The sequence below is a fragment of the Phaethon aethereus genome (genome assembly GCF_964289735.1).
Source record: "Phaethon aethereus genome assembly, chromosome: 3".
NCBI lineage: Eukaryota > Metazoa > Chordata > Aves > Phaethontiformes > Phaethontidae > Phaethon > Phaethon aethereus.
In genome coordinates this window covers 967618-980019 of record NC_138576.1, presented here as the reverse complement: position 1 = coordinate 980019, position 12402 = coordinate 967618, and the positions used below count along the sequence as shown (strand labels likewise).

The following is a 12402-nucleotide window of genomic DNA, read 5'->3' as shown; positions in this document are numbered from 1 at the left end:
ATTTGCATCTCCAACTGGCTTTACCCGAGCAACAGCTGGAGTGTGAGGTTTCACTGGGAACATTCAGCTGGTCTAATATACAGTAATAGTGACCTGAAAGGCTACCCTCCTCGTCCAGTTTCACCCCAAACCAAAAGTCTGCATTCGTTGAACAGCAGCGGGGGCTGCCCCGTACCAGTCCTGCCCTGGCTGCACCGGATACTGTGCGTACTTTGCCCTGATATCTGTCCAGAGGATAGGTTTAGATCTGTGGTGATGGCTGAAGTATTTACAGGTATTTGCAGCATTTATTTACAGTACTTCTGCAGACCGCAAGCCGATTTTCTCTTCCTCCACTCCTAGTCAATCTGGCGTGGGCTTCTTTAGCGAGAAGGGCCTTATATTGAAGTGCCTGCTCAGCTGGCTCACCTGGGGACAAGGCAGACAACGGGACCAGGTTAGCGAGGCTCGGAGGGACAAGGAGGAAAGTGGGCAGAGCACCAGACTGGTTCCCTGTACAGCCAACAAAGCCCCTGCCACCTTCCTGTACCCACTTTCCTCAGCATTGCCCACCCTACAGGCTCCCCGTGGGCGCGGCAGATCCGGACCACAGCCTCTGTCTTGTGCTACGGGGCCAGCCAGGCTGCCCTGCCCAGGAGCCGAGCCTCGTCCCTGCCAGCCCGACACTGGGGCTGGCCGGGCCCGTGGCCCTGCAAGATGCAGCCTTGCTCCTTTCCCCTGCCTTCCCAAGCAGCCCGGCCTGACCAGGAGCAGGCTCACCTCTGTTTCTGCCCTCCTCAGAGGCAGGAGTCAGAAACACCCGCCCTGGGGCCAGGCATGCAGGAATTTAGCCCGCAGTACTGCTCTCCCTCTGTGCCTCCCCGCAATACTTTTATTATCTTTCTTAAATTAATTTGATCATCTCAGATACCTATGTGAAAACCTGCGCCCTGACTCCATTTGCAATTCAAAATGGGGGTCGGGTACTTTGCATTGACCACAAAGACACACAGAGGAAGGCTACAGAGAGGAGGGGAACCCAGCACCAGGTTTTGGATAAATCGGGCCCCTTTTACACCAGTCTTTGGAAGAAGCTTTCACCACCTCTTTTGAGGACATGAGAAAACCACAGAGGACTGAGAACTGCACCAGAAAACGAGCTTTCAGGCATGGTTCAGAGAACTGCAGACAGGAGGATAAAACGGATGGTGTGGCACCGGCAGCTGGTGACCACAAGGTGACAGTCACTGCAGGACGACGAGCAAGCAGAGCTGAGCAGTACCGGAGGCTGAGTCGGGCACAGAGTCAGGGCAGAGAGAGTTTATTCCTAATCCTTATTCCCAAATTCAGAGCAGTTTGGGATCATGCCACAGTCCCAGAGCCTTAAAAGGCTCTTCAACTCAAGGTTTCTTTTATCCTGGAAGAGAAGACTGCACAGATGGGCCTTTGGAAAGCTGGATGGGGGAAATGAGGGGAACACAAACTGAAGGGAGCAGAGCACCAAGAAGCTCACCGCAGGGGATGGGCAAGCCTGGGCAGACAGGATTACACCATCCGGTCAGTCCCCATCTCCAGCTGTGATTCCAAGACCAAATTTATTTAAGCTTCTTAGCTATTCAAATCCTTCTTGCATAGAAGCCTCATTACACTAATTGGAAAGACAAGACAACCTGGCTATTACTTCTTTGCTGTAATTACAGTTCAGACTCGACTCTGGAGGCTCCACATTAGAGCTGGGGTTCCCAGGGGACAGGGCTTCCCAAGGCGGGCGTACGCTGGTGGCAGCAGCCAGCTCTGCAGGGGTTCCTTGCCCTCGTTCCTCAGCAGCTTCCTGGGGCACTTCTAACAGGACTCGGCCTCCTCCGAGTTTATTTTCTCTCTTAATGAAAACTAAGAGAGTCAGGCAGAGCTGGCACAGAATAAGGGGAGCAAATCGGTCCCTGGATCTCTACACAGCCCTTGCAGCAGGGCAGAAGGCACTGCAGCTGCAGTGTCCCCACGTTCCCTGGCAGGAACATCCCTCCTCCCTCCTGGCTCTCCCCGTGACTCCAGCGCAGGGCACGTCACCGAGGTCGCAGATCGAACTCCTCAACCAAAGTTACACCAACAGCAGTTTAACTTTTTACACTAAGGCTCCCAAATTAAGCACTCCCGCCCGGTGTGCAGACACGGTAACACGGTATCTGCTGCTCTGGGTACCTACTGGAGCTGCCCTTCCCACTGCCCAAGGGTGCGGGTCACCCGTGCTGGCTTACATCCAGGCTGGTCACTAAGCTGCAACCGCAGCCAGGATGAGTTAAACACGGCAGCAGAGATGCAAGTATTTGTTTCACACTAATCTCTGGCGCAACGGCCCCTCCACGACATTGCGTGAAGCTTGCTTCAAACCCACGCGACAGCCCGCACAAGCCTCTTGCAAAGACGTCAGCTCAAGTTTCATATGAAACTTCATATGAAACATATGCTGTCACAGACAGCATGACACTGGCAGCCATTCCCACTGACATCGCCGTTTTTAAGCGGAGTATTCCCTGCCCCAAACAGCAGCAGCACCCAAGCAAAGCCCGCGTGCAGTCAGAGCACAGCAGCCAAACCCCACGCGTCGAGCGGTCACCTACCACGACGACTCCGTAGTGGATGTGCGCCAGGGTGAGGAAAGCAGTTAATATGTAGAGGAGAAGCGTTTCGCTGGTCGGCGCGAAGCCGGACGTCACCACGAAGAGCACCACCGCTATGGGGAGCAGCATCCAGTTCAGAGGCTGGCAGCGTGTGCTGCTCATCTGACAGACAATCAGTTGGCACTGCAGGAAGAGAAAGCTGTCAGAGCTGGCACCCAGGATCGACTCTGCAAGCCCACAGCTGCCCACAGAGAGGACGGTCACACATGTACAAATTGTGTGCGCTCTACAACTACCATCACACAGTTCCGCCCCGAGCTTCTCACTCGGGGATCTTTCTTTGCATTAGAAAATGGGACACACACAGCAAAGCCTCGTGGGGCAGGAAGGTCATGGGGAAACAGGCATCAAGGGCATCTTTAAAAGAAAAAGGAGTTCCCCTGAGCTGACCGAGCCTTACCAGAGTTATCTGCACAATCAGCAGAAAGTCCTGCCAAGCAGCAGTGTGAGCTGCTGGACCCAGGGCATGGACAACACAGAGCTACTCAGCCACATGTCTGAGGGGACGAGCACAGGTGCCTTGGTAAAGGTCTCAAGCAAGCACAGATGCAATATGCAGCTAAATCTGATTTTGACAAAAGCTTTAGTCCCCCACATTTTAAGTTTATCCCAAACAAGGCAGCAGGAACTCCTTTCGCATTAGCAGTTTCACAACACAGAGGATGCATGCATGCGCAAACACACTCAGTTTAACTCATTCTGTCGTTTCTCAAGAGCGAGAGCTGCAGCACAAAATTCATAGACCCCAAACCCTGTCTACTTTCCTGTTTGTTCTTTTAATCACAGCAAAACAGAAAAGCTGTTAATTTTTGCTTCTCTCCTCACATTTGAGATCGTCTTTTTCTTCCTGCCTCCCAAGCGTCCTGGCAGGCTTCATACTCCCCAGGGGATAAACTGGAACATAAAGCAAAAGCTGCTTACAGAAATGTTAGCAAAGGCTGTTCCAACCATGAAATAGAAGAGCCTGGGATGGACCTCCAGGATGTCTGTCGGGGACACGAAGATCCATGCGGTGCAGAGCAGGAACAGCAACACTGGGGACACCAGTGGCAGCATGATTTCATACACGGAGTGGTGCTTCAAGGTGTTATTCTTATAGGCCCTGAAAGGCAAGCAAAGACATGAAAATACCTGGAACCACAGCTAAGAAATACCTGGTCCTGGCCTTCAGGAGAGGGCTGCAAAATCTCATTGGCCATTCTGCTACCCAAAACTGCTGATATCAGTCATAACCACAGTGAGACCAGGAAGATGGCACACCTTCATTGTTAACCCCCAAAAATCCTGAATTACAGCAGCACCTGGTTGTCTGGCGCTCCGGGTTGTGACCAACAGAATAAGACCACAAAACCTAGGGGCCCTCCTGCAAGACCCTGCTCAGCCCACTCCTCCCAGTGCATCCTGCAAACTGGGACCTCCTGGTATGTCAGAGCCACTTTGCCACACTGAAAACAGTCGTCTGAAAACTACTAAGGAAACCAAGAGGCTTCGGAGGCTCTTGCAAAGGTGCTAGTGCAGGGAGGGAGACTTGAAGAGAGAAAATAAACTTACTTGTAGAAGTTATAGAGGCTCATTGGCAGCGTCACTGTGAGCGCACAAGCTGGAAGAGAGAGACCCACGTTACTGCCCCACAGTAGAGGGAGACCATCACATGCACCCCACGAACAGGCAGGTGGTTGTGCTCTGGTTTAAGTTGCTCGCAACAAAAATAGCTCAGAGGTGCACCAAGAATAGCTCGGCACATTTAAAAGTAGGCGCTCATAATTCTGGTTCAAGAGCTGTAATTACAAGTTAAGGTCTGCTACAGATTAAAGACATTTCCATTTTTAAAAGTTGCATTAACGAGCCCAGTATTATGCTTTAAACAAAGTTTAATTATAATACTGTCTTTAATGAGACATGAGGCAAGTTCAAACTCCACAAGCAATATGGCTGCGCACAACAGAGTTTTCAGTCTTAGTAATAAAGCCAGTTTGCTATTTCTCCCACTGTGAACAAGCACTTTGAGTTCCCATTGTGCAAAAAAGTTCTTCTCACTTGACAAATGATACAAAAAGTCTAAATAACTCTGAAAAAATTTAGACCTTCACAGGGAACATCATTCACTACACTCAAACCCATGAGTCTATCACAACTCCTTCCATGTTTATATAGCACTAGGTATTTTAAGAGAGCTGTAAATATTCCTGCTTTTAATAACCCAACTCCTATCCAAGTGCACAAATCCAGCCAATGTAGGCATCGTGCTCTATTTTTAACACAGGAAAAGTGCATTTATTATTTATATGTTAAGTTATACGGCTGCCAAAGGAAAGTTCCGATTAAGAAAAGTGCAAGCATTAGACTTAACATAACAATTCAAGACATTGATTTGAAATTAAGTAGTTACAATTAACCCCTAAAGAAACGGACACAGACTAAGAAAAATTAAACTGAGCAAGAACTTCTGAAAGACTGGAATTTTATTAAGCAAAGCCAGCTCTCCCCTACTAAGCTTCACCTGCATTACTCCCACCTTTGCAGTGGCTTGTTCTGACAGACCACTGGAGAGAAAGGTTGGGCTTTTTTTTTTTTTTTAATTTAATTTTTAGATGGGTGGATGGAGGGCAGGATCCCCAAACAACAGAGTGCTCTTCCCCACCTCCGTGGCTGTAACCTCCCTCCTGCAGCAGTCCCAGGCTCCCACGCAGCATTTGGGCTCTGGGTCCAGCGCCGGCTGTGCGGCGGGCGAGACGGAGCCCCAGGCAGCAAAGCAAGCGTGCTCTGCAAACAGTGCAAGCGTGGGGGGTCCTGCTGGCCGCCGGCTCCCAGCACCCACCCGCACGCTGGGCTGCGTTTTATCCCCTAAAAACCCCACAGCTCTCCCCAAAAACAAACCGTGCTTCCCCTGGGCAGCACGAAGCCCGCAGCCCCAGAACTCGGGCAACGCAGCTACTTGGAGGAGACGTGTCTTCACAGGCTCGCAGGTCCCAGGCACGAGGGAGTCGCCTGTTTAGCACCCAGGGGCCGATGCTGGGCTCCAGGTGCCCCCCAGCACGCTGGCACACCCGGCCCCGAGCAGCAGCCACAACCCTTGAACTATGCCGCTCCAGGCCAGAGACCGTTTTGTGTCTGCCCATACAAACCCTTAGCCCCAGGCAGGCAGCACCAGGGCTGATCCCCCAGGCAGCGACGTGTGCCTATACCTTCAGGATGGACACAAAAATATATCTGAGGCATGAGCACAGAGCTCCGCTTCCTTGCTTTTTTGGTCAGCATAGACCCAGGCACACTGGAGTTAACTTCTCCAAAGTTACTACGCCAAAGACAGCAATGCTTTGAAATGCTGGGAAAGGGCAGGCTATGAGAACACCTTCAATTAGTCACTTCAATAACAGCCTACAGGAGTTTTCATTACAGCAAACAGAACAGCGTTATCATGTAATTAAGACATTCAATTTCAGTAAAAAGATGGAGTTTAAAAGACAGGCTTCAACATGGAGTTTCTTACCAATAATCATTGCAGTGAATAGGTCTCTATATAAGAAATTAAACAGGAAAGGTGCATACCAAGCCTCAACTCCCACAATGGCTGTCACTATGTAGACAACTGAAATGGTCTGAAAGAAAGCACAGGACACGCAGGCGTGAGCAACCTGAGACAGGCAGTCTGGCAGCACCCGACCCATCAGCACAGCTTCAGGGAAAGGCAGCTCGAGAAGCACGCTTTAAGCTACATCATCTTCTCCCCACCAGCGGGAAGGAAAAAAATCTAAAAAAAAAATCCACAAACATCCCATGTTGAGACCAGGTCTAATAAGCGTAAGTAGCTGAGCTGCTAAGACTACAACCAGGAGCTGCTCCTCACAGCAGGAGCAAAGATGCCCTTGCACAGCTTGAACTCACAAGGTGCTTGGAGCACAAGAGATAGGTTTTATATGACAAGTTGCAGTGATCCTGGAGGGTTTGTTTGGGGACTCTTTCTTATCCATCTGCTGAAGCAATTACAGGGAAAAAGCTAACAAGGGATATGTCAGTTTTAATAGTAACCCTGAAGCTGGGTGAAGCGTGCTGCAGGGTAGCTCAGCCCTCCACCCCCTGCCTTTTTGCAATAGGCAGAGGTCTGAAAGCATTAGGGTTAAGCAATGCTTTTGGAGAAAGGGGTCAGAGTATCGTCAGAGGGGACCAGCTACAGTCTCCTTTTATTAGGAGAGATGATTATTGCAATTAACGCAGCTGCATTAATTGAACTCTCCTTCCAACTTGTTGCATTTCCCACCCAGCGTCTGATAAGCCAGAAGATAAAGGCGCACCGTGTGCTGCGCAGTGCTGTGAGACTAAACCCTGGCTATGGAGGACCGCTGCCAGCAGTAAAGGTGAGTTCTACCATCCAGAGCTTGCTCCCAGTTCTGACGGGCTCTTCAGAAAGAGCCTCCTGCAGATAAGTTCTTAATGAGAGACATGCCAACATACCAAAGGGTCCATCACCCATCAGTCTCAACATCAACTGCCCAGTCACCACAGTACAGCGGGGCACCTCGCCAGGCACGGTGACTAATGTGCCAATTAGGTGCTACGTTTTGGCACACATCCTGCTAGTGCCAGAAGGCACCCCTGACATCTAGACTTGAATTTACCCACACTGGTAAAACGCAGGAACATAACCAGAGCCACAGTTTAGGTGGCCAAAACATGCATCTTAGAACAGCAGAAACCAGGTAGAAGAAACACAAGGCAATGCCTATTCTGCAAGCCTCGTGTTTTGTGGAGGGTCCATCTACAAAAGCTACTCGGAACAAAATAAAAACCACACTGCACAAACCTCCTTGGATTTAACGGTTTTTAGCAGTCGAACTCTAGTGCCACATGGCCCCAGCTCACTAAAGCAATTACAGCTCCGTGTCATGCACGCAGTCCTGGAAAGCTCTCCTCCTCCACAACGCCAGGCTGGAGACACCCGTCTCCAGAGCGCGTCGCAGTGACCGATCAACAAGGCTCTGGACACGTAGCAGAGCTGCGTGCATCCCTCGCACACCCCAGCGGGCACCGCTGCACCCCCGGCACACTAGCAGTTTATTGAGCTTTTGCTGAAGCCAAGCAGCGGCAGCGGCGTGCACTTACCACCTGGCTGATGTCATATCCCCAGGGCAGGAAGAGGATCCCTGTGTTATACTTCTCCCAGTGGGAGAGGATGAATGAAAACAAGACCACCCATAAGAGGAGGTAGAGAACGAAGACACTGACACCCGTGGACCCCCGTCCAAAGGTGGAGTAGACTGTCACGACAAAGTACACGCATGCCCAGCTGTCGAGGCCATGATCAAAGAGCTCTCCCAGGGGCGTGCTGGAGTTGGTCCGGCGAGCCTGTTTCCCATCAACACCATCTGGGAAGAGAACAAGGAGAAACGGGGAGTTTTGCTGGACACCCCCACACAAAGCAATGGGCCGGTTTGCAGCTGACAAAGTGCACACAGCCAGCGAACAGCAGCTTTCACTACCTCCATCCTCTAATGGGGAGTGCACTTTCCAACCCCCCGCTCTACTTGAGGCTGAAAAATACAATAAAGTCTGATGAGATTACATTTATTTAAAGCAGACTGAAGATAGAATTTCACAATTCATCTCAAAGTCAGTTCCAGCATCCTCCTTTCACATCAACTGCTCTGGGACAACGTCCTTCTATTCACTCTGCAAAGCAGCTCCCAGAAACTGCTCTAGCAGCCCGAGCAGCAGTTGGGTTAGTGCATGGCAGAAGCCCAGAATCAAAGATTTCTCAACATGCTCCAAGATAAGATGACATACCACCGCAGCATGAATGGACGACAGACACAAACCCCCACAATCAACTAAAGTCTTACCTAATGTATACGCAATGAAGTTGAGGAGACCCACAATGACCCACACTCCGTTGGGAACATGCTGGTGGTCAGGAGCTGCAGAGATCAGAAAGACTCAAGTCAGGACAGCTCAGTTTGTACTTTCAGTGGGTTTATTTTGGCACAAGAGGCACAGCAACAAGGACCGGCAGCTCACCAAGACAAAGCACCTACACAACTCAGTGAAACTGAGGTGTTAGCTTTCCAGGACATGATGGCAGAGCTGTTCCACAGCATGTGAAACCAGGTCACCGAGGGCTTTACTTTCCAGGACATACCTCTCCTCTTGTCCCCAGCTCCCCAAAGTCTTGGGATCTAAGACCTGGTGATGGCAGCTAGCACCTATAACCCAAATGAATGACATGGAAGTGTGTGCAGATCAGAATCTCCTCAATCACTTGCTCATAGAGCATCAAGCAGAGCCTCTCTGAGATGTGGCAACACCCTCCCTCCCCATAAACATGTCAGGATTCCCCGTCCAATCTCCAGTCTGCATCCTGCCAATTAATGTTCCTCCTTAATAACATCCCCACCTTCTCCAGCATTGTTTTGGCAGATAGCCAGCTTAGCTGTTGGCAACTCAGAGAGCCCGAAAGTGCATTTGAAAGAAATCAGGAAGAGGCATAGCTGCTTGGCAGCAACCTCGCAGGAGGGCACATGGAGGTCTCCTAGGGGGAACGATGATTCTGTGAAATGCCACCTCCTGTTTCCTTACAGCAGCATGATGGCGCCTTTCCAGCAGCAAACGGAGGGCACCACATCTACAAAACCATCCAATGAGGAAGGCAGGCACAAGCTTCTGGAGGCCTCACCAGCAACATGAAAAGTTGCCTTTCCAAGCAGGACATGCATAACATGTATGTATAAAAGAGTCCCAAAGCATGAGCTTCACCATCTCTTTGGCAGGGCCCAAGTGTCTGGACATCTGATGTCATAGAATCATTAAGGTGGGAAAAGACCTTCAAGATCAAAGTCCAACCATCATGTCCTGGGGATTCTCACAATGAGCTTCCTTCCCTGAGCTACTCATGGACCAAAACACAGTCCAAATCTTATCTAACAGCCACTGATGCCACCCAGGCTTTTGAAAGCCTGGCATACTGAATACAGTACTTGCCTACCTACTGATAAAGACAATCCCAAGAAACCAGTATTTTTCCCCACTTAACTGTGTTTTGATGATTGGCCCAGTTTTAGAAGAACTAGATGAACTCTTCTCAGTAAACTAAACCAAACCTGGCAGAGTCAAAAGGAGAGAAAAATGTAGAAAGGAAGCTATTGGTAAGTATTGGTAAGTGACTGAGAAATCTTTTCCCTGGGACACCCCCACGAGGAAGGGGACACAACCAAACCCTCACGAAAAGACAAACATGGTTAGGACCCAGGGAACTAGCAACCTGTCAGCCTCAACTCTGTGAGGAAGGATTTGATGGGTGTACTGTTGGGTGGGTGAGGAATTTGTTGGATGGTCGCACCCAGAGGGTAGTGTTCAATAGTTCCATGTCCAGATGGAGATCGGTGACGAGCAGTGTCCCTCAGGGGTCCGTACTGGGACCAGTACTCCTTAGTATCATCATCAACGACATAGACAGTGGGATCGAGAGCACCCTCAGCATGTTTGCAGGTGACACCAAGCTGAGTGGTGCGGCTGACACGCCTGAGGGACAGGATGCCATCCAGAGGGACCTGGGCAAGCTTGAGGAATGGGCCCATGTGAACCTCATGAGGTTCAACAAGGCCAAGTGCAGGGTTGGGGTGGGGGGAGGGGGGAGGGCAGGGCAGGACCAGGCAACCCCTGGTATCAGCACAGGCTGGGAGGTGAAGGGATGGAGAGCAGCCCCATGGAGAAGGACTTGGGGGTCCCGGTGGGTAAGAAGCTGGACAGGAGCCAGCAATGTGTGCTCGCAGCCCAGAAGCCACCCGTGTCCTGGGCTGCCCCCAAAGCCGCGTGGCCAGCTGGGTGAGGGAGGGGATTCTGCCCCTCTGCCCCGCTCCGGGGAGACCCCCCTGCAGGGCTGCGTCCAGCTCTGGAGCCCTCGGCACAGGAGAGACACGGACCTGCTGGAGCGGGGCCAGAGGAGGCCCCAGCGATGCTCCGAGGGCTGGAACAGCTCTGCTGGGAGGACAGGCTGGGAGAGCTGGGGGGGCTCAGCCTGGAGCAGAGAAGGCTCCGGGGAGACCTTCCTGCAGCTGCCAGGGCTTGGAGGGGCTGAGGAGAAAGATGGGGACAGACTGTTTAGCAGGGCCTGTAGCGACAGGACAAGGGGTGACTGTTTTAAACTAAAAGAGGGGAGATTCAGAGTAGATCTAAGGAAGAAATTTTTCTCAACGAGGGTGGTGAAGCCCTGTCCCAGGTTGCCCAGAGAGGTGGTGGATGCCCCATCCCTGGAAACAGCCCAGGTCAGGCTGGACGGGGCTCTGAGCAACCTGCTCTGGGTGAAGATGTCCTTGCTCACTGCAGAGGTGGGACTAGATGGCCTCTGACAGCCCCTTCCCACCCAAACCCTGCTGTGGGTCTGTGGGTACTGTTGAAAAGTTTAAAGCTGTGCACAACCTTGCCTTATGCAGAGAAGTGAAGCTGAGAAAGAGGATTTTGCTTTTGTTAGTCTGAACATGGTACTGGCATGTTTTTGCAAGACATGGGATGCAAAGAACCAGGCTCTACCTGCTCAATTCAGGGATGCAGAGTGTCCCACATAACCCTGTTAGATTTTAAAATGAAAGTGCCAGGTTCTTCTCCGCTCTGTAGGTAGAACAGATTCCTACTCAAGATTTCAGCTGTTTCCTCCTCCCTCATCTGCACGCTGCCAGCCAGGCTCATAGCCACCCAGCAGCCAGAGGGAAGGTGTCATATTCGGACAAGTCCTCGTCATAAAGCCCAACTCCATCAAAATGTCAACTCTGTCCCTCCTCTGGCACAGCCACATGTCTCTGGGAATGCTCAGACCAAGAGGCCTCATCAACGAGCACCAGAAGTCACAGCAGAGGAGGGGACAGATTTCACCACTCCACATCCAAACAGGAACATGCAGCCTTACCAGAAGCATAAAAGTCAGGGTCGAAGTATGCCATGAGGAAGAAGTTGAAGACAAGCAGCAGGAAGCCAGAAAACGTTATCAAATTTGGGGCCAGCCAGGTAGGGAAGATCTACGGGAAAGCAGCAAAAGAACACATGAACTCATTAAAACATGTATGAAGGACCACATGCTGCTCCCAGCCACAGCAGAGACCTGGCTGCAATCATCTGGGCGTTAGACAACACTGCTTAGTCACATCTGGCATATCACGGGGCAGCAGTGAGCTCGGGGCAGGCTGCAAGACAGCACCCTTTGTAATTAGTTGCACCACAAACGAAGCAGGGCCTTTCAGCTGACAGTTTTACAGGGAAGACTTTGGGGTGACTGGAGTTTGCTGTCCCACCCAGGGCAGGACAAGGCCTCACCTTCACTATCGTGTTCCAGAAGGGATGCATGACGTACAGAGACAGGGGGTTGCTGTCCACGGCACTGTACTGTGAATGACAAGGGAAAAATAAAAAACAACAGTTACGGCTCCAACAACACTTGTGAAAAGCCAGAGATCCCAAATATCGGGCTTTCCATGAGGACACCTGCTACCTGAGTCTTGGCATTGCAAGAACACTCAGGTCAGAGACAGAGTCTCACCAGGGACGGCACTAAACAACCCGAAAAGCAGCCACCAGCTCCAGCGACACAGGGCACGGACCTGCAGAGGCAGCTCTCAGGTGTACGTCTCATGCCTGTGCCCAATCCCTCCCCTCCACAGGGAGCAGCCACCCAAGAAGACTGGGTAGCGTGCTCACTGCGGCGGTCTTTGGAAGGTAGGGAAGATACTCAAGGACACACAACCTCTTTTCCAGCCAGTGCTCC

The 12402-nt window shown here is 51.2% G+C and overlaps 1 protein-coding gene across 1 annotated transcript in view; it reads right to left on the bottom strand.

Moving 5' to 3' along the window:
• Window positions 1–291: 291 nt before the first annotated feature.
• SELENOI (selenoprotein I) overlaps window positions 292–12402 on the bottom strand; it is a gene marked incomplete at both ends in the record, with an annotated part of 30331 nt that continues 18220 nt past the window's right edge. The window contains 9 exons of the mRNA XM_081997433.1: window positions 292–408; window positions 2598–2780; window positions 3579–3759; window positions 4209–4257; window positions 6148–6256; window positions 7758–8020; window positions 8495–8569; window positions 11551–11659; window positions 11955–12023. Coding sequence (XP_081853559.1) covers window positions 292–408; window positions 2598–2780; window positions 3579–3759; window positions 4209–4257; window positions 6148–6256; window positions 7758–8020; window positions 8495–8569; window positions 11551–11659; window positions 11955–12023 — 1155 coding nt within the window. The remainder of the gene's footprint in view (window positions 409–2597; window positions 2781–3578; window positions 3760–4208; window positions 4258–6147; window positions 6257–7757; window positions 8021–8494; window positions 8570–11550; window positions 11660–11954; window positions 12024–12402) is intronic.